Source organism: Ptiloglossa arizonensis, chromosome 7 (assembly GCF_051014685.1).
Source record: "Ptiloglossa arizonensis isolate GNS036 chromosome 7, iyPtiAriz1_principal, whole genome shotgun sequence".
In the NCBI taxonomy this organism is placed as follows: domain Eukaryota; kingdom Metazoa; phylum Arthropoda; class Insecta; order Hymenoptera; family Colletidae; genus Ptiloglossa; species Ptiloglossa arizonensis.
In genome coordinates, this window is record NC_135054.1 from 5,438,485 (window position 1) to 5,459,211 (window position 20,727).

Below are 20,727 nucleotides of genomic sequence, written 5' to 3' on the forward strand. Positions count from 1 at the left end.
GTCGTTACATATGTGAGTCAACCGGTATCGAGGAAAGAAATTTCCAGAAACGTGGACGCAGACCCAATACTCGGTTGACAATCGAGAGGGAATATACATTTACTAGGTTGTTCGATAAGTAATTAGTCGATAAGTAAGTCATTTAGTTTGTCGTTCGATAAAACTTATTTACCAGTACTAGGTTGTTCAATAAGTTTTGTCGTACGGAACCTCCATAGAACTTAGACCTATGTAGAACCTAGTACTATACAGTAGTACTACTGTACTAGTAACCTATTATATCCAGAGAGAACGCATATTTATTTAATAGGCATATTTTCCTCAACAGGAGTAAGCAATACAAATTCGCGAAATGTTATTTAAAGATCCATGCAGCTCCTAGGTGGAGACCAAATTTTGAGAACTTCAATAGGACGAGTAACAAGAGAATAGACATAAGAAAGTGTTAGTCTAACGATAAATTGAGACCAATGGCAAGAAGAGCCCATTTCTTAGGGTTCAAGCGTAAAATGTGATCCAATTTTAAATTCTGTTATGATCCGATTCCACTTCGTGTATCATGTATTGATTCTAGATGACTCCGATGCGTATACAAGTCAAGAGTCGGAATGTCTTGTGAACTATTGAATATTGATCAAATAGCCAAACGTAGGCCAAATATTTTTTGATTCTCTATTCATTTATAAACTTTCAATAAAATTAGCGCGTAACATTGTATGTGGTCACTTTGTCGATAAAAACCAATGTGATTTAGAACGACGATATACCATTTTCGACTTGTCTGTTTAAGACTTCTTTGGTAATATAAGGATTATAGATACGAATCAAAATAAAAATTTGTACAATGATTGTTAGATAGGAATATAAGAAACCCATTTTGTATCCGCGAAATTACAGAATAGTAATTACGAAGAGCTGCGTAGAATTTCGTATAAAATGTAAATGCTTATAGAACTTTTTAATTTTTAAATTAAAGAAAAAAGTCAGACTGGTAATGTCAAAATTGGATAGTAATGTAAGATAGTGTTATATATTATATATTACTTTACAAAAAAATTAGTCATAAAACTATGTAAATGTAAAATGTAAATGTTCATAATAATTACATACGTACATAAACTTTGCGCTCTAAACCTACACAACTCAGACATACGCATATTTGACGTGAGAAACACCGAATCCAGAGCTCGAGCTCACCTTCGATTCTCTTGATCCTCTATTTTAATATTATTTTTAGCATCTGACATGGTGATTGATACATGTTTTATTTTTATTAATAAATTCTAGGATCTAGTAGAATTGTGAGACTGTCTCATATTACTACCAATTATCACACAATTTTGTATTATAACCAGCTTGTTAATTTACTTCTTACAATTATATCACACTTAAAGATACAATGTATTTGAAATTTTTACTCATATTTTGAAACTGAAATTATTATAGAATATTTTATCTTCTTTGTTCCTTTCAAAATCGTAAAATACACAGTCGTAAATTTCAATTCAATACAAACGTATAAAAGCTTCACTTTGCATCACTAACGATAAACATCCATTAAGCGGCAGACTTCCAACGAACATAGCCGGCTATTGTAGGAATACATTATAAACATTATAACAAGTGTTCCTACAATTGTCAGTAGTGCCCAGTGTTCAGAACCTCGGTATCTCAGATTGTTAATAATATGATCGTTATCTCGTACTTCTAGCTTCTCTAACAACTTCTCTTCAAACATTTTTCAACTCGCGCATCAAGAGTCACCAACAGGTGGCTCACACTGTTCACGTCTCGTTGAACTAAATAACACGTTACTAGATAACCGTCTATACACATTCACATTTCATATTTATAGTTTTCAAATTCAATGTAAGTATCCGTATTAATCTAATATTCGTTTTAATCTTGACTGATTCGGATAAAAAACTGTCGATAATTTTAGTTACACTGCGGTACTTCTTGTCCTTCGCGTTAGCATTCTTCTCGTTTTATAGAAAATAATACGAAGATAATTACAAAGATTTTTTCTACAGGAAAGTGAAACAGGACCACGCAAATACAAGATACGTCCACTTTATTTTATTTAACTATCTTAATATAATTTTGTATTCCAAGATATTCAATCGTCTTTGTGTACAGGGTAGGGGCGTGCGGGTATTCGAAATTGCGAGCTTCGGTTGGACTAATAAAAATCGGGCTAGTATCCGTAACATTTGTTTACTTACTCGGACAGTCCAATATTTCCGGTCAGTCCTCCGTATCTCTTCGGATGCAAGTTAATGATTTCGTAATCGGTTACTCGTAGAATCACAAACGATTAAAATCGAATACATTGCGCTCTCAATGTATATATAGTGAATTTGTTTTTATGAATCATTTAGTAGAGTAAATATTACAGGGTATAGTAATATCCAAGTATTATACAAGGAGAGAGAATAAAACATAAATATTCAATTATATACTATTATGAATATTTTAACTTTTATTTTACATTTCAAACTAAGGAGCATAATTCTTCAACATTTTCGGGTAATAATTTGATTCGCGTTGATATTACGATGTTCTCGAATAGCGAAAACAAACGTTCGCTTCTAACCTGGTTATTTAGCAGGTGAACCAAAAAATGATTTGCAACTGCTGATAAAATTGGATATCGCGTACGATTGGATTTCCGTCACTTACTAATTATTATATTTCTTGGTGTAAGATTTTTTGAAAAATACATTTACAGTCTTTTACTGCTTTTTCGTTGATTAAAATTGTCGTTATCTTCTGTTCGATTACCAAACGCCTTCGATTTTATAGTCGTGTTTAATTAAGAAACGACATTGTAAAAATTATTTAAATTATAAAGGTAAATTTTTAAATTTTGGGCATATACTTGCGGGGGTCGCAAGTCGTGTTGCTCGATACATTTTAATTTAAATTTCCACCTGTCTAGCAAAACGAAAATAATTTTGTATAAAAAGATAATGATCGACTTAAAATTTCAGAAACATTTTCACTCGGACGAAGCTTATATTCATCATTATATATCCCTCTCGAAATAAACTAATTTGTGTTTGAAATAGATTTCTTAATAACAAATAGTTCAGGTGGTAAGTGCATGTTTAGATTAATATAGAATACCCTTAAAATACATACTTTAGAATAATCACTCACACATATGGAAGACAAACTCTAATACACGTGTTTACCTTCTTCCATTAATTTTCTTTACTTTACCTTCTTCTAATAATGTTTCCACCACAAGAAGAAGTTACCGAAGAAGGTCCGAACAAATAAGTCAAAAACTTTATATACATTAAACGTTACTAACATTAAAATGCTTGAATCGGCCTATTCGACGAGAAATGTTATTTCCTAGACAAACACGAAGCAATCACCATGTTTATTGAAAGTTCTCGCGTAAACTCGACCCGATCGGTTTCAACGGTGCGTTAATGCGTTACGCGTGCAATTTAAAAAAAAAATTCTAGGTCAAACATTACATAGTCGAGTAAAGTTTCCGGCTCGATTAAATGTAAACGAAGCGCAACGAGTCCCCGCTTTCTGACCTTTACCAACAGCTTGCAATAGTCACTTGTACGTAAAGCTTGCCAGTGTATAGCCAAGAATAAAAAGTTATGTCTAATTCAACTTACGTCACGAAATTGCACCGTACCAGTTTCTCCGAGTTCAGAAACGGAAAGGTAGGCCGACTCTGGCTGAATGAACATCTGGCAGAGAGCCATCTGTTCGCTCCTGAACATCGCCCCCATCCTGAAGGCAACTTAAGTTTTATCCTGCGGCAAAGAAAAACATTCTTTTATTCGGATGTAATTTAAAAAGCAGCAAAACGTGTTACACGATTCCATTTTACGTGTGGGAGCATGTACAACGAATACAAAAGCACTGCAAGAAAAGAATAAATTCGCTCGACACAAGATTAATTATATACATTTTGGTAAGCTTCCTGGCGCATAATTTACATAACATATTTTAGACATTATTCGTATGTAATACATAGTAACCTTATTTTACGATATAAGGTATTGGTAATTTCATAGAATGAGATTGCCAGTATCTTAATTTGTCCGATGACTTACAAACGTTAATGTACTTGCCAAAGTAAGAAAATATTGCTTCTTGCAATATTATAAAATTATGATACAATAGTAATTGTTGACCTCTTTAACAACCGTGAACAGTTCCTCTCTTCGGAATCTAATCCGACGAAATACTTCTATTTTTACACCGTGTACACTATATGATTTATGTCACAGGTAGGATTGCTAATAAACAGATATGAGCAAACTTTGCATCTAGATAACAGTTTCCTGTAACGAATAAAAGATAAACAACGTTTTATCCATTACGCGTTAAATGAAATATTTTACAAGAAACAAATAAAAATTTAACTGCCAATCGAAAAAATCTTGCAAATTTTATCTTTCATTTTTTATTCGAATAAAATTTTAGACATCTCTACCTATAAGCTTCATAACGTATAGTACTTTGCGAGGACAATGATCTTGTATTTTTCTTTTGCAATGGATTTGCAGCGAGAGTGAAACGAATACGACGATATGCTTTCGTTCGATAATTCCTGATTATCGAAGAAACTAAGAAGAAGAGCCGAGGAAACTGATCAGAAGAAGGACGATTGTCCAGTATAATGATAAATTTTTAATCCTTGAATTTGATTCAGACACGGATACAATTATTATCGAGGATTGAGTAAAGCACCTCGACTACCTATCCAGTTCACCGATATCATTGGAATGGCGATGACATAATGCGTCTCATCGTTAATCGCCTTAAAGGAAACGCTCACTTATGGTATGACGAACAAAGTCATTAGAACCAAGCTTGAAAGCAAATCAAGGACGCTATGATTACATAATCAAATTTCATGAGACTGTACCATTCTCAAAACAATTAAAAAACATTGTAAGCCATAAGACAAAATCGGAACAAGATTTGGAAGATTATTGCTTCCAGGAATTGTTAAAACTTCGAGCCCTAATCTTATTTTTATGTATACCCAGGAATATCTTATTGGTGCGGTAATCGGTGACATTAATGACGAAGTTATTGCACGGGCAATGTGGTCAGTCAGAGACACGGATGATCGTAGGTACTTGCATAGGTTGTGTGCATATTTAAATAATGACAAAATAGGTCAGACATGACAAAAATAGGGAGACATGACAAAAATAAGTAAATTCAAAACTGTCCTCATCGCACTGGAAATAATTTTCTCAATCGAATACGTTCTGGAAAACAAACTCCATAGGTAGATATTGTTGTCTTAAAATTTGTATCTGAATAAAAATGTCAAGTAACGAGTAAAAAATAAACAACTTATTATCTGTTATTCATTGAATAAAAATTGGAAATTAAATTGTAGAATAAAATGTTTCACGGTGAACGCAATAAAATATAACTTTTTAAACGAATAAGCGTCGCAAATAAATCGCTCTGCGTTAAAATTTGCGCAATCCATAATAAACGAGCCGAAGTGTTACAAATGGCGGACGATCAAAAACTCCGTACAATCACATATGTATTTCTTTGCAACGTTGATTCAATTAACAGTTATCCGAATAAGCGTTTAGGCATTCAATGTGAAATATGAATTAAGCGTACAGAGTGATCCACCTATCTTTGTCACCTGGAATATCTCATTTGTTTTTTATAATATTAAAAAAATGCTTCAGATAACAATTAAATCGTTCCAAGGGGAGCACAATCTGATGTAATTATTTTTTTTTTTTATAAGAGGACGGATGAAGGACATTATTTTTTTTTAATGGAATTATATACTTTATTTATCTGTAAACGATAGCCACTTTAACAACAAATACAATGACCTGCTACATGTAGATATTCAAGGTCATCAAAGGTCGTACAAACAAATTTTGTACGTTTTACTTTACATTCCTTCTTGTTACGAATATCGTAGATTCCATTCACCTTCGACTCTTGACCACACTTTACTTATTTACATTTCTTTGTTTCTGCTCGTTATTTGTTGTGAATTAACAATCAATTTTAGTCGATATAAAATCATATTGAAAGAAGAAGTACAGTGATGAAGAAAAGTTTGAAATTGTCTTTACTTATCTCGGATGCCTTAAAAACACAGTAAGAGCGAAACGTTTATAATTTCGAGATTACAAACCATCCGTTTGTACTTTTCGAAATCTTAAGAAGGATCTTCAGAAGACAAGAGGTCTCAAACCGATAAAGTGTGTTCGGAATAAACCAGTAACTAGTGATATAAACAAAATTTTTATTTCAGCATCAGTTGCATACAAGCCTCGAGTAAGTCTATAATAACCTTCACGTGAGTTTGCGATATCCAAAACAAGTACCTACCCTGTGAGTATCACATCCACATACATGTGTCTAAATTTTAACCTTTCCAATTATCACGTCATCAGGAATTATGTGGAAATAATTTTATGAATCGTGTAATATTTTTTCAGTGGGCTTTAGATCAATTACAAAATAGTAACTCGTCTTTTCGTTGTATTTTATTTACCGACGAAGCTACTTTTATATCAAATTTAAAGGGACGGTTATGTAAGATTGTGTCACAGCTGTTAACCCAACAACTCGGCTCTATTATTTATTATATTGCATTAAGAGAGCATTTGGTAACAAGATAACGGATAATAAAGTATAGAAGGTTATTCTCAGCGCAGTGGTATTCGAAAGCAATGGTCAATGCACGATATATAATAGAATAATGGTTGACGATTTGCGCCCACGACAGATGAAGAATCGACAGAGTTATACCAATACGTTAAAGGATTACGTTAACTTTGAGGCGAAAAAATATAAATATTTGAAAACGATGAAAAATGTCCTATTTAAAAAATTGTATTATTAACAAAAATATGACGTCTACAGTAATAGTATGTATGCATACTAGTCTGTATTGATACACCGGGGCTAACTTTATTCTTGGCAACTACAATCAGTGGAATTATGTCAACGCGACAAAACAATCGTGAGACTTCTTATGCACAGCTTCATCCACTTGTTACAAAATTATACAGAGTGATTCGTAAATGCATATCCATTCTTTAGGGCGTGAATCACGTTAAAATAAGTAAAAGTGTCTTATGAAGATACGTCCTATATTCTTTATTTCTCGAGTCATAAAGAATTAAAAAGAATATTCAACGTGTTTCGTCTCGTACCTCAACACCTACTACTGCACGCTTTAAACTTTTCTTCAATCTCAATCTGTTTCTTGAACCTCAAACATGTTGTATTCTTTCTCTTGGATAATGTATAGCTAAGAGGTGGACAGATAACTCCTGAATTAAGAGGAATGTATCTCAGTAGACAGCAATTAACGATTTTTACTTACCACTAATCGAAGACCGATTAAAATTTCATCTGCTTTCTTTAAAAAAGTTCTTGAAAATTCCATAATTTTTAACGTTTCAAATCAGAATGCCTGCTTGAGCAACTTTGAGCCTCATTAAACGACAGAAATTGTGATACGACACAACGAGGTCAGAAAGAGATTACTATGAAGAGCACGATTTAAAGGTAGTTTGAGTTACAAGTGAGAGTGTCACAGAAACAGATCGTAAATTCAGCTCGAAATATAAAGGATCATTTAGAACGATTAACGGTATTTTACAACGACCGATAAATACAGACCGTGATAACTTCTGATCATTTAAAACCGTAGACTACAATACCAGCCACAAATGAGTAACATGGCGAGAAAAGAGGCAATTAAAATGGCGAGTAAAATGATAAGAAAAGCGGTGAGAAATGCAACGAGCAGAACAGCGGTTCAATTCGAAGATTGAAATAATATTTAAATGAAAGTCAGACAGGGTCAATAAGTTATAGTTAGTGCTTAGATTTGAATTTACAGGAAATCAGCAACTGCAGTAAGTAGCACTGTGGTTATGGTCTATAGTCTACGATGGATTGCAGCCATATGTGTAAATATGTGTTGCAAAAATTGCAGCACCTATGATACAACCTGTGATACGAAATCAAGTGCAAAAACATGTAGATGTAACAGAGGTTACAGCTTCGGTTTTGAGGTTGAATCGAGGGATGTTGCTATAACAGAGACTACAATCTATGAAGGAGTCTGAAAACTAAAAGTCAGACCAAAAGTCACAGCTAACCATCCATGAAACTAGACGGAACAATATAGACGTGACAAGGATAGGGGTTATCAACCGCAATCTGTGTCAGGAAGACAGACGCGTATCGATTGCGGATGATGCTGCGAGGAGTGTCAAAATTGTGACACTATAGGCGAGTACTAAATTTAAAGAGCATTGGTGGTCGTAATACCAATATTATGTGAGAATTGTTTCAATGTTATAGATTAAATCAAAGGACAGATTTCTTTGCAGGATGGAGGAATGCAAGCGAATGTAAACAGTTCCTCGCTTACAGACGTGGTACGTGCCTACGTATGTACGTCAAAATAACACGACTAGAGTACCTTCGTGGCGGACATGCTCCGCTAAAGAAACGTTATCATAAATTTGAACAAAATAGGCCCTCCAACGAAGGAGAGTGGACACAAGCATAGAACAGGGGCCATAGATATTAAAGTTTATCGCACAAAACTATCAAAAGGAAACAAAAGTCACGTGTGTGACCAAAACAATTGTACGATAAACCGATACGATTGCCGTTACAATTCGCTGTACGACTATATAATCGGACGATAAATCGTAACGTGTACGATCGCTATAAAAGGATGAAACGTATACTCTACCGAGACAAAAGAATCAGTCGTAAGATAACGAGTGAGAGTCTCAAACATCGAACACATTATATAAGCCAATTTTAAAATACATATTAGTATCTTCTAAAGTTATTATCAAAATCTCCCAAAGTTCCTCCGCGTGACAAATTCGAGGAGCAGAACTTTTAAAAGAGCACGTGGAAAATATTCTAACATTATTTCAATGTAAAGTTTTATTCTTTCTTAAATCGTCGGTTTATGATAAAGCAATTAGTACTGGTTTAAAAAATAGTGATACAAGATAAGGATATTAGTTTTTGGAGACACTTAATACTGAAAACATATATGTAGATAGATCATCCGTGTAATGACATTTAAGATGTACCTAAAGATTTTACAATTATTTTAATACAATGAGTACCACTTGTTCTTGTTCACAAGAATTCAACGTGTATTACACGTGTATGTTAAGGTATATTTAACAACTATAAGGATGCGTAAGTACTAGGATTACAAATTCTAATGTTATTCTCGCCGACGCAAAACAAGGGAACGTTAACTTGATATAACGTTTGCCATTGTGTTTACACAATAGTGACGATCGAGTTTATTATCAAATATGTAGATAAGGCAATGAAACGTTCCACGCGGCTCAGCAACATAACGTGATCTTATCAGGCAACGATAATAATTGTATCACACACAACACTCACAGATTCAGTGCATAGTAAGAACTTTGTATTCTACGAATAAACGTATCGGTTTTTACAATGATTTTAAAAAACAAAAGTAACTTCAGACTTAAACTGTTAATACTTATCGGGATTCACATAAAATTTTTACGAGAAATATAATTACTGGATTATTTATTATAAATTATCTATAAGTTAAAACATACTTATCGTCTATCGACAAATCTATCATTTTACTTTTTCAGTAGTACTATGACCAATTTGCCTCTTTCAAAGTACAACTACAGATCTAGTTAAATGATTCTTTTTGAATATTTGAATCAGGATGTTTCAAACATCACTTTCCCGCGGACTCCCTCATTAAGGGGAACTTCTGATGAATCCCTTGGAATAAAACTGTATTCTAATTTTCCAAAAACACATAAAAATTAAAAAGAAAAATGTATTCATCCTTCAAAAATTTCTATTCAATTTAAATTGTTCCATAGTTTTTAAATTGTATTCATATATGTTGTTTATTGAAACAATTTACAAAATGAAATATGAGCACATATTGATGTACTCGTTTTATATATAAAATTATATAATAGTAATGCCTTTGTATCGAATAATACTAAACAAAATTTTATCAATTGGCTTCCAGGTAAAACTATTCTATTACAAATAAGAAATCCAGCAAGATTTATTACTTTTATCAGAAGCAGAAAGTTGCAAGTAAAAAATTGTGTTATAAAATTTATAAAAATAATTACACATACCAACATGTAATAAGATGGACGATGATGGTTACTCTTCAGAAAGTAAGTGGGAGATATTAAATGTAATTTTAGAAATTGTATGTACAATTCTTGTATTTCAACTGGAATAAAACCAATGATACTACAGTTGTTAAAAGTGGGCTAATCGACTCTGAGTAACCCCACTTTACGTTCAATCAAAATTCGGACAGAGAATTCTCGTTGAATTTCAGTTTCAATACGGTCTCACTGGACACAACTCAATGAGGTAGTCTTGTTAACTACAAGGTAACGTTTTATTTTGTATACGGCCTGACTGTACCAAATTTGTTTACCACTACTTCCACAAAGTCGTAAACTGGAAATATGGTAACATTAGTACCTTGCAATTTATATGTACAATCATTTCAATATGTACAATAACATTATATTATGTTAGTTATCGATTTGTCTTAACTTTAAGAACGAAAGATTCATTTGTCTTGTCGCTATTAATCTTATTATTTCTTCAAATTGCACCGTTCATCCATTATTTTGAAAGGTGAAAACAATATTATTACGATGATATTTATCAAATTCAATTGTGTTATACTTCAATGAAATCACGTCTTCTGAGACTTTATACAGGCAAAGTTCAGTATTGATCGAATTCACAAGACACAATGTTCGGCAATGTTTTATGCCATAAATGAATTTCACGTAGCGTAATTTACATGTTTTAGTATTCAACAAACTTTTTCGGGATATCTCGCTGTTTAATGCTGCATATAGACAACAAACAATACTTTGCAGGCAGCAAAACTTAGCAAACATCTTCAGAGTAAACAGAAAGAAGTGGCTACAAAGTCGTTAGATATTATTAATATCAAATTACAAGAATTATGTACAAATATATAGGTCTTGTTGCGAAAACGAAAGTTATATTATGAAAATTAAGTGGATCGGCTGCATTTACAGAAAGACTATAGCTGCCAAAAAAAGTAGCAAAGCAGCTGAGAAATGTACAATTTCATGAATTAGTCAAAATTGTAAACTTTATTAAAGCTTCCACTAACTCCCTGAGAAACAACATCTTCCATCTCGGCTTGTACAATTGTTTCTATAATTTTATAATAAAAGGTAATACATTTTATTAGATTCCTTATTTGTAATGAGATATTATAGTTATACCTACAAGCCAAGTAATAAGAATTTTTGTAATATCATAAGTGTGCAAAAGTTTAGTGACACTGACGATTATCCTGAATATAACTCTAAAAGTGAAGACGAAGACAAAGTAGATGACGTTTCGGAAACAATGGTTTAATATATGTCTTTCTTCGATGGATTAATATTGCTTTATGGAAGATATAGGTTATAGAATTATATGCAGATGAGTTAAAGTAAAAGTACAGTTAAGTAAAAATTTCAGAAAGGAACACCGATGTTTTAGTGCTCCAGGTTAAAAATTTCTCTTAATAAAAATAACATATTATGGAAAGCATCTTTTTTATTCTACGAGTTGAATTTTATTCCCATTGAATAAAATCCGATCCGAATGAAACATCCAAAGCAAGGTTTAAATAGATTTCTTCTTTTCTCAACGCTTTATCGCGTCGTATCTCATCGGTAAAATTCGAAATCTATTTTGTGAATTCTACAATTTTTCGTATATCAGGAAAGTGATACAATTTGCCCCAGTTTCTCGAAACACCCTGTATACGTGTATTGTTTGTGCCATATTTCGTGCAGCGATAAACGTATAGTTATCGATACTTCGCGTACCTTCGCACAGCAAGAAATTTCGTGACTCATACATTTATGCGTTTCTAATGGAATCTTATCTGGGACCAAATGAAATTCTTTACCACTTCGTTCCTGTGTGGAGGAACCGAGATACCGAGATAGGAGCTAACGCGGAGATAAGTAAAACGTTTCGTAAGTACATACGAATGTCGCACCGATGCAAATATGCGTACGCGGCCTTAAATTACCGAGTCTAGACCGTGAAGGCGTAATTCCCCTTATCGTTCCACCGAACGTATACGAGAGTCGGTTCAAATAGATGGAAATTCTACTGGAATTCTACAAATTCTATTGAAAGAGTATATCTGTTTTAATCACTCGCGGAACGCGCTAGATGTGCACACAGATGCACGTAACTGTGTAATTATTACGAATATTTGGATCGTATCAATATTTTCTCGAGATAATAGATGAAACAACATCCTTCGCGCATCTCTTTCAAACCGCTGCGCCGTATAGAATAATCGTGTAATCATAACAGTGTCAATGGCGTGTTCCGTTCACACGTAAGACCAGTTCTAGTGGATGTGTTGGTACAAACTTGGCGGTGCTAGTGCGATTTCAGTGGTGCCTAGTACCTTCACACAATTCAGATCTGTATACATGCATACGGATACCAATAGTCCAAACGGAATTCCATACAGACAAACAATTCACAGACGAGACTCCTGAGTACAGGAGTACCTGTACAAACCTAACCCAAATCACCCAACCAATACGACTTCTAATCTGAACGAATCCTACGCTACAAAATATTAGGTTGTTCGATAAGTTTTGTCGTTCGATAAAACTTATTGGACAGAACTACATTGAACAGTACTGTACAATAAGTTTTATCGAACGACAAAACTTGAACAACCTGTTATGTTCCATGCCAACGAAAGAACAAGCCATTATCCTCTAGATGATCAAAGATACAAGCATCGAAGATATTATGCCAGTGCAATCGGCAAAATAATGGGACTAAAAGCAGTCACATTTATCTGAAGAGTATCAAACGGCAGGATCTACATGTATCTCGACAAAAAAGAAACGATCACCCAACTCACGACAAAATATAAATCAGTAACAATTAATAACAAAAGAATAGACATTGAACTCATGCTTCGACGAATAATTTTATCAAATATCACTCCAGTTGTACCCAATCGAACGATCGAGAACATATTCAAGAAAAACAATATTCGAACCTGTTAAAAAGTAATTTTCCTATAAGCAAGAATGACCTGCTCGGAATACTCCCACGCTCTAAGTTTTCAGAAACAGATGTATGTAGATCCAGACGATGCAAATGAAATTCCAGAATCTTTTCAAGTGACAGTTCAAGATGCTACATACCGAAGTTTTGCCAGCTCTTCTAAACTATGTTGCTTCCTGTGTAAGCATAAACGGCACGTAGCGAACAATGCACACTTTACTCCGAAACCGACCAAATATTCCCGACAGCAAACACCTCTCAAACGACCCATTCGAACAATCAAGACACCGAAGCATTGATAAACAAGATCCCTGTCAAATTTGAAATATTTGAGTTATTGACTGAGTTTTCTACAATGACACTTCTTCACCCCTCTCCCCTCCATATCAAACAAAAACGTCAAAAAAAAACGCTACCGATCAGAAAAAACAAAGAAAAGAAACTTCTATCTAAAAACATGTACTCGATTATTTCTAACTGAAAAGCCTACTTTCCATCATCTCGTGCAAATGTGGAATATCTAAAGAGTACACCAATGACACCCGCGCCATTGTACACATGCTGAAGAAAATCTACCCTGTATTAAAAGAGAGGAATAGGTATCAGAAACTGAATACAAAGTCTCCGGAAAAAAACTAATCGCAGACACAGAAGAAGACACGAGAATCATCAGAAACCGTTTCCGACACTAATTAAATAAAACCCCCAATATAAAGACAAGAAAATATAAAAATAATAATTCAATCGAATACAAACGGATACTACCCTCATACTGTAAAGTTAAAACTCTTGCCAAATTAGCGCAATCACGATGTTATATCTTTGCAAAAAACAAATTTCAAACAAAATCATCAACCCACACTGAAACGCTGCAACACGTTTGTCAAAAATAGAGACAATAGCAATTGTCTCAAAGAGCATAGCCACAGGAATTTTAAATAAATACAACGCTACTGAGATATCGTTAATCACTAATCTAGAAGCGATAGAAATTACAACATCCTTTCCAAATAAAATTCATGTCTGCAACATCTACATCCCCAACAGTTTTTCTCTAAAAATCGAAGATCTCGAAAATCTACTCGAACAAGTGCCGTCATCGCTCGTTCTAGTAGGAGACTTCAATAGCCACTACGCCCTTTGGGGATCTTCCAAAACCAACAGCCGAGGGCAAAAAGTCATAAAGGAAATATGCATGAAAACATTGAACATCGTTAAAATGATTAGAAACAACAACTGGAGAAGTAACCAAGAAATCCTACTAGAAACGTATAGGGCAATAATATGGCCGAAAATAGATTATGGTTCAACTATATATAACTCAGCCAAACCCCACCTATTAAAAAAGAATCGACTCAATACAACTTGAGGTATTAAGAATCGTTATAGGTGTTTGTTATAGGTGTTATTGAACCTGCCCCAATAGCAGTATTCTTTTTGAAGCTAACGAAATGTCTCTCGAACAGAAAAGAAAATATTTAAATTTAACATACACACTACAAATATTCGCTTCGCCAAACGATCCTACATTTAATCACATATTGACAAACGGTTACAAAAAATTGTACAACCGGAAACCCAAACTACTAGCACCGTTTTGTATTAGAATCAGCAAAATTCTCGAACCTCCTTTAGTTAAAATGAGTCCTGTAATCGAACGAAAATAAGGAATGATCGCACCATGGTCACTCAGGAATCCATCGACTAACACAGAACTAGCCAATTGTTCAAAAAAACAAATAGACAAAACAGTATATAAAAACAAATTCCCAGAACTATTGAACAACAACTACCATCATCATCACCATGTATACAGATGTTCCGAAAACTGATACAAGACCAGAGTACACAATGACTTCGAGCGAATACACGATCGAAAAGGGCCTCTTCATGCCATATACCACATTCAAAGCCATGAATTAGGCTCACATAAATAGCAAAAGTCACAAAATCGTACAGAACATACAAGAAGCTTACACAAAAATCTGCAACAGCAAGACACACAGACATCACACTCCCATTAGTCGATCCAGTTACTGCAACACTACAGAACCAAGATTACATCAACCACCTAAAAAAAAACGATAAAAAAAGAATGAAACAATAGGTGGAAAACTACCAGAAGAACCAAAATTCACGGTGCAGTCCAACAATTTTACCAACAAGTGTCGTTTCACGACATGAACAGAAACAAGAAAACGATACTAACCCGACTGAGATTCGAACACGCCAATATTAATACCGTGCGAATATCTCGTCAAGAAATTCGATTCTCCAAACTGCAACTTTTGCCTGAACTAATCTACGTCACTGACAATCGATCGTATCATGCACGATTGCAGAGGAATCGAAGCTACAAGACGAAAATACAGAATTAAACTCAACACCGCTCTAACGTCAGAAAAACATTAGAGCTAGAATAGATTTTCTTAAAGAAACGAACATGTACCTAAAACTATAACGTCTCGTCACAAACTCGTCGCTAATGATCCCGATGTCGATGCAACGTTAGTAGAAACAAAAAAAAGGGAAAGAAAAACACCCTTTGCTCGGATTCTCATGGTGGTATTAAGAAAAATACGTAAAACAACGATAATCGTTCTCTATTCGAATATGCGCACGCGATTTAAAACGCAGAACAAAGTCGATGCGGACCTTGAGAAACAAATACATACTTGCATACCTACGCACGTGGAAATCCTTAACTCAAGAACGCGATAAATTGAGCATAATGAACGGATAAAAGGTTTGTCGAAACTTCATCGAACGACGCGTAGGTCGATCGGAAAGAAGCCTCGGCAATTCCTTTCTTATCGGCGTACTATCAATAATTATCGGTAATAAATTATCGATTTCTCGGTAGCGATCGTGTTGGTAATTATTTGAAACCTCTCTCGCGTAAAATAACAAACTGTTCGCTCCCTCCGTTTGTACACGAATATACCGAACGTGCAAGATTCGGTTGATGAAAACTATAATAAATGTTAGCCAAGACTGAGGGATCACAATGATCCACGAAATGGCCAGTAACACGGTAGAACACTTCTACAATCTGTTCGTGATTACAAACATTTTCACAATTTAGAATGTTATTTATCTATTATCGTTTCGCGTGTAACTTTCATACGTAAGAAGAACCAAGTGATTAGAACTCGTATAAATCAGGCAATGTTTTATACTCCACGTGACATTTTCGAATTTGAACACTGCACATAATATGTTAATTTTTGATAATTGTTACTAGAATCGAATCTTCGTCAACGAAATTTCATGGTGGAGATTAATCAGGTTGCTTTGGAATTGTCTGTAGATTTTCGGGAAGAAAAATTATAGAACAATTGTACAAATTAAATTGAATTTCAGGAAAACGCAGATGATCGAAACATTATTAAAATATGCATTCGTCTTGTCTATTATTTCCGAATTTACACGCGAGCACTTGTACAATGTATAATCGCTGAGTTTAACTGCGTGGATTGCTCGAAACTCTTTTGATTATCGTATATACCGGGAAAAAATTAAGAAAATAGATCGAATAAATTTAATAAAAAACCTCTTTTACACATCTGTTAAAATTCCATCGCAATGTGTCAATTGCAATGAAACGAGCCGATTACTGGTGTGCAGTATGTGCTGTGTACCCCACTTATGAGAAACAAAATTGCGTTTATTCGTTAATAAATATACGTACAGTACGATATACGAACACGCGTACTCTCTCCTTTTGTTTTCGGCCTCTAGATACCGCATGATCGATGGATGTTAAAACGACAGCGAAGTTAAACCTGTTGATACCTAGATTTACCGGAAGACAAGTCCACCGTTGAACATAAATCAACAACACTGCGATTAATTGATAAAGCGTCTAACGTGTTAAGCAACGCGCAGCACACGGTCGCGCAAATACCTAACAACTCAACAGTCATGAAAACAAACTGCGGTCTGAAAGAGAAACTAGCGGAAGCAGGACGAATAAAACGAATGGTCCAACTAGACGTCTACATGGGTGCATATATTGTAAACACAAACTGGGAAAGTATTCGAGAGGGCTGGTTCAATATATCCAAAAATGTAACAGTGGATCGTACCACTCCGATGCAACGATCACAGACGTGGTCAACGACAATAGATCGATCCAGGGCGCAGTCTCGATTCTGCGCCTTGAAGCACGACGATTGCGTGCGAAAGCGTGTTTGAGCGTTAATTAACAGAACGAGCGTACGTTTCCTATGAACTGTGGGAAACTATTGAAGTACGAATCACTCGTAAACGAGCGACGCGCTCGAACGGTCGTTACTCAAATGAGCTTCGTTCACGCTTCGTCGTTTCTCGCTACTTACCATGAATTTCATATGTATGTATTTACATATGTGACGAATTTAGCGATACTATTTGTAGAAATTCTTGTACGTTTGTTCGTCGACAATAATCACACGTTTCGTTCATCTTCGGTGAAACGAAACAATATTTTACAAATACCTAAAGAGGAAAGGATAAAGATTCTCTTTCTTTCCTTTCGCAGACGGAAAGAGGGAAGCAATGCGTAACCCGTAACGCGTAATGCGCTCGCGAGTCTTTCGGCGATATCCAATTCGAAGTAATAAAATTTAGAAATAAAGTACAACGTCGCGAAATATATGGCTACTCTCTCGAAGGAAAGCGCCGGAAACGATATGTATCGTAGATGCGAAGTACTCGATCACCTTACACGCGATACATGTTTTGCAATAAATTAAATAATACGCGCGAGAAAGATGCTTATCCAGCGAGTGACGTGTAATCGGGATGAACGCTCCACGACGCGGTGTTGTATTTTTTCAGCATGTAGCGCGTATGTACGTCGGTCAAACTGTGTCACGAACGATTAAAAAGATAAGCAAACACGCATATCGATACTCTTCCGTCGTGGATCGGTACGCTTTTGGCGCGAGCCCCTCGTTATTGTCGCGCGGGAACGTAAAAACGAAAACAGATGTAAATTATGTCGCAGGTCTGAGACGATCTCGTTGAAATGTAAATAAAGTGGTTCCACGACGAAACGAGAACCATCGTGAACGATCGTTAACGAGAATCTCTCGTTGACTTGAAAGCGAGAGTAGCCGCGAAACCGCCGAGGAAGAAAACCGAGGCTCTATTTGTTACGAGCGATCGCCACTCGAACGTCCTCGAGTCAGGGGCGTGATGAGCCTAACTCGATTTAGCAGAGCATACATGTGTAAACTTCGTTACGAGGTATCGACTACTCACCCGGATGATGCAGCAGGAATGAACGCGACCGACGCGACGGAGCGATCTGTTTCTACGATGAGAAGCGGTGCCGACGCGACGCGCCAGAAAAGAATTACATAACAAAACGACGATCCAGTGATTCGACTCGATTCCACACAATACCGGACCGACTGCGACTGTCACGCACTCACCGACTTACTTTACTGAATCTAATTCAACACTCGACAACGTCCCACCTCCGAGTTTTGTGTGGTGGGGTGGGACGAGAAGAGGAACAGACCTCGTGATGAGTTGTTCATTGTACATAATCGTACACTGTAAAGATACATTTATTCAAATCAATTCGTCGTGTCAGGTACAAGAGCTCCGAGCAGCGACGTGCTTCCAATTTAACGGCGCACGCGAATAATTAAATCGAACAAGACCGCACCGACGACAATTAACTACCTTTTCCTGGCACTTGTCCTTGTTCCTGTCCCTTGTCCTTTCGGCGGAAACACGCTGTTACCAGCAGCTCGGGATGTAAACGTTCGAATTTGTTGCTCGGTGTGAAGAAATTATTGCCAGATGTAATTCTCGTCCTGAGGATTTGTTTTTTTTTCTTTTCTTTTTTCCTTTTGACGAAAAATGTATTTAGTTCACAGGAGAATTATGATACTCGAAAGGTTGTTTGATCGATCATTTTCAAGTATAAGACCCGAGTATTTGAAATTTGGCACGCGCGTGCATTCGTATTTCGAGAAGGTAAGCAAAACGTGTTATACAATTATTTATATCGTGTATTTGCAAAGTTATCGAACTAATAATTATTTACTGTAACGTGTTTAGAAAACTTGTCACTGTGACTTCTGACGATTATTGAGGTTGTTCAATTCGTCCTAAACGTATCGATACATGAAAATCGTAATTTATACGAATATGATTATTGTCGATGGTAGAAAAGTAGTACGCAAGGAATCTAATATAATATTTTTTTCGTGCATTTTTCTACTTCTGGGCGTTCTAAGAAAAAACCTTTGCAGATATCGAGTTAATCTTAGTAGGTACGGATGATGAGTGGTTGTGTGTGTGTGTGTGTGTGTGTGTGTGTGTATATATGTATGTATGTATACATTTTAAAACCCTCTAATAACGTTTTAACTATAAAAAAAAGTACGTAAGCACATGTGTATGTCTGTTAAATACGATTCCTTCATCTAAACAGCTGAATGGATTTTAATGTAACTTTCTATTTATTATTTGTAAAAATGTTAACAAATATTTTAAATAAACCTTAAAAACGATTAAATTTTGCATAAAAAGGTTACACGATAAATTACTTAGATACGTACGAAGGTCAAAATAAAATGGTCGATATGATAAGATGAAAATGTTCTAGGCGAAAACGATACGCGGAAATTGATTAACTTTTTATTTGGGTATAACGAGTAAGTCTTCGTTCAAATCAATATGTATATCTCTAGAGTCTCTTGTAAGATAGTTTGAGAACGTTAAATAGATTTATTTAACCACTATCTTTTCACCAATATTTGAAACAAAAATGAAGTGGTTTCATTAATTAAAATACTTGTTTGAAATAAATCGATAACCTACCTTCGTTTCAAATAAAAATTTGAAACGGTATGTCAGATAGTTTTTTTACCATTTTTATTTCGTACAAGGTTTGTCTAACTTTGGTATAAGTCTTGGTATAATAAAAACTGTTTGAAATAATATTTGAGTCTGTAACTTTTAACTGCTTATTTGAAAATAAATGGCACATCGATAACTGAAATAACAAGTAGTTCAAATAAACTTTGAGATAACGAGTAATTCGAATGACAAGTATTTCAAATAAATTTCACAATTAAAGTGTTACCGTTAACATAACAAATTTGTAAATAGAAAATTATTAATTTTTTAAGGAAGCGTATAATATTTTCATCATATTTTTAACCGTAAAGTATGCTAGTAATATTTCCGAAGAAACCTGCTTGGCAGTCTGTACATTCCTGTTTTATACAAAAGTATTATCGCATCGTGTATTTGAAGTTATAAATACGTGTGATGGATAACGGATACACAAAATATCAATAAAGTTGTACTAATTTCTTCTTTTCTTTGAATAATTACCATTTTCTTATTTTAATGATGCAAAGATATTTCTAATTTTATCGATTGAAATATTCTGGAACATTAGATTTTCAAAACATATTGGTCACTTCCAAGAGTACTTCGTTATTCTAAATACAGAATTGGTAATTGCATTTAAAAAATGAAATAATCCCAAAATAAGATCGCGTGTTATTTGAAATAACGAAATAGTATTTTAAGGGTGTCCAGATTGAGTGTTTGATTGAAAAACATCGATCAATTTCTTCG

The 20,727-nt window shown here is 34.8% G+C and overlaps 1 protein-coding gene across 2 annotated transcripts in view; it reads right to left on the reverse strand.

Annotated features, from left to right (window-relative positions):
• Positions 1-20,727, reverse strand: part of Vha100-2 (V-type ATPase subunit a family protein Vha100-2) — a 71,356-nt gene that overhangs the window by 14,162 nt on the left and 36,467 nt on the right. Inside the window, exons 1-2 of one of the 2 annotated variants that reach the window (XM_076315879.1) lie at positions 18,385-18,555; positions 3,645-3,785 (exon numbers count right to left, since the gene is read on the reverse strand). In XM_076315879.1, the coding sequence (XP_076171994.1) occupies positions 3,645-3,761 (117 nt within the window). In that variant the 5' untranslated portion in view covers positions 3,762-3,785; positions 18,385-18,555. Of the gene's footprint in view, positions 1-3,644; positions 3,786-18,384; positions 18,556-20,727 lie in introns of those variants that run through there. The other variant, XM_076315880.1, reaches the window with a different exon arrangement.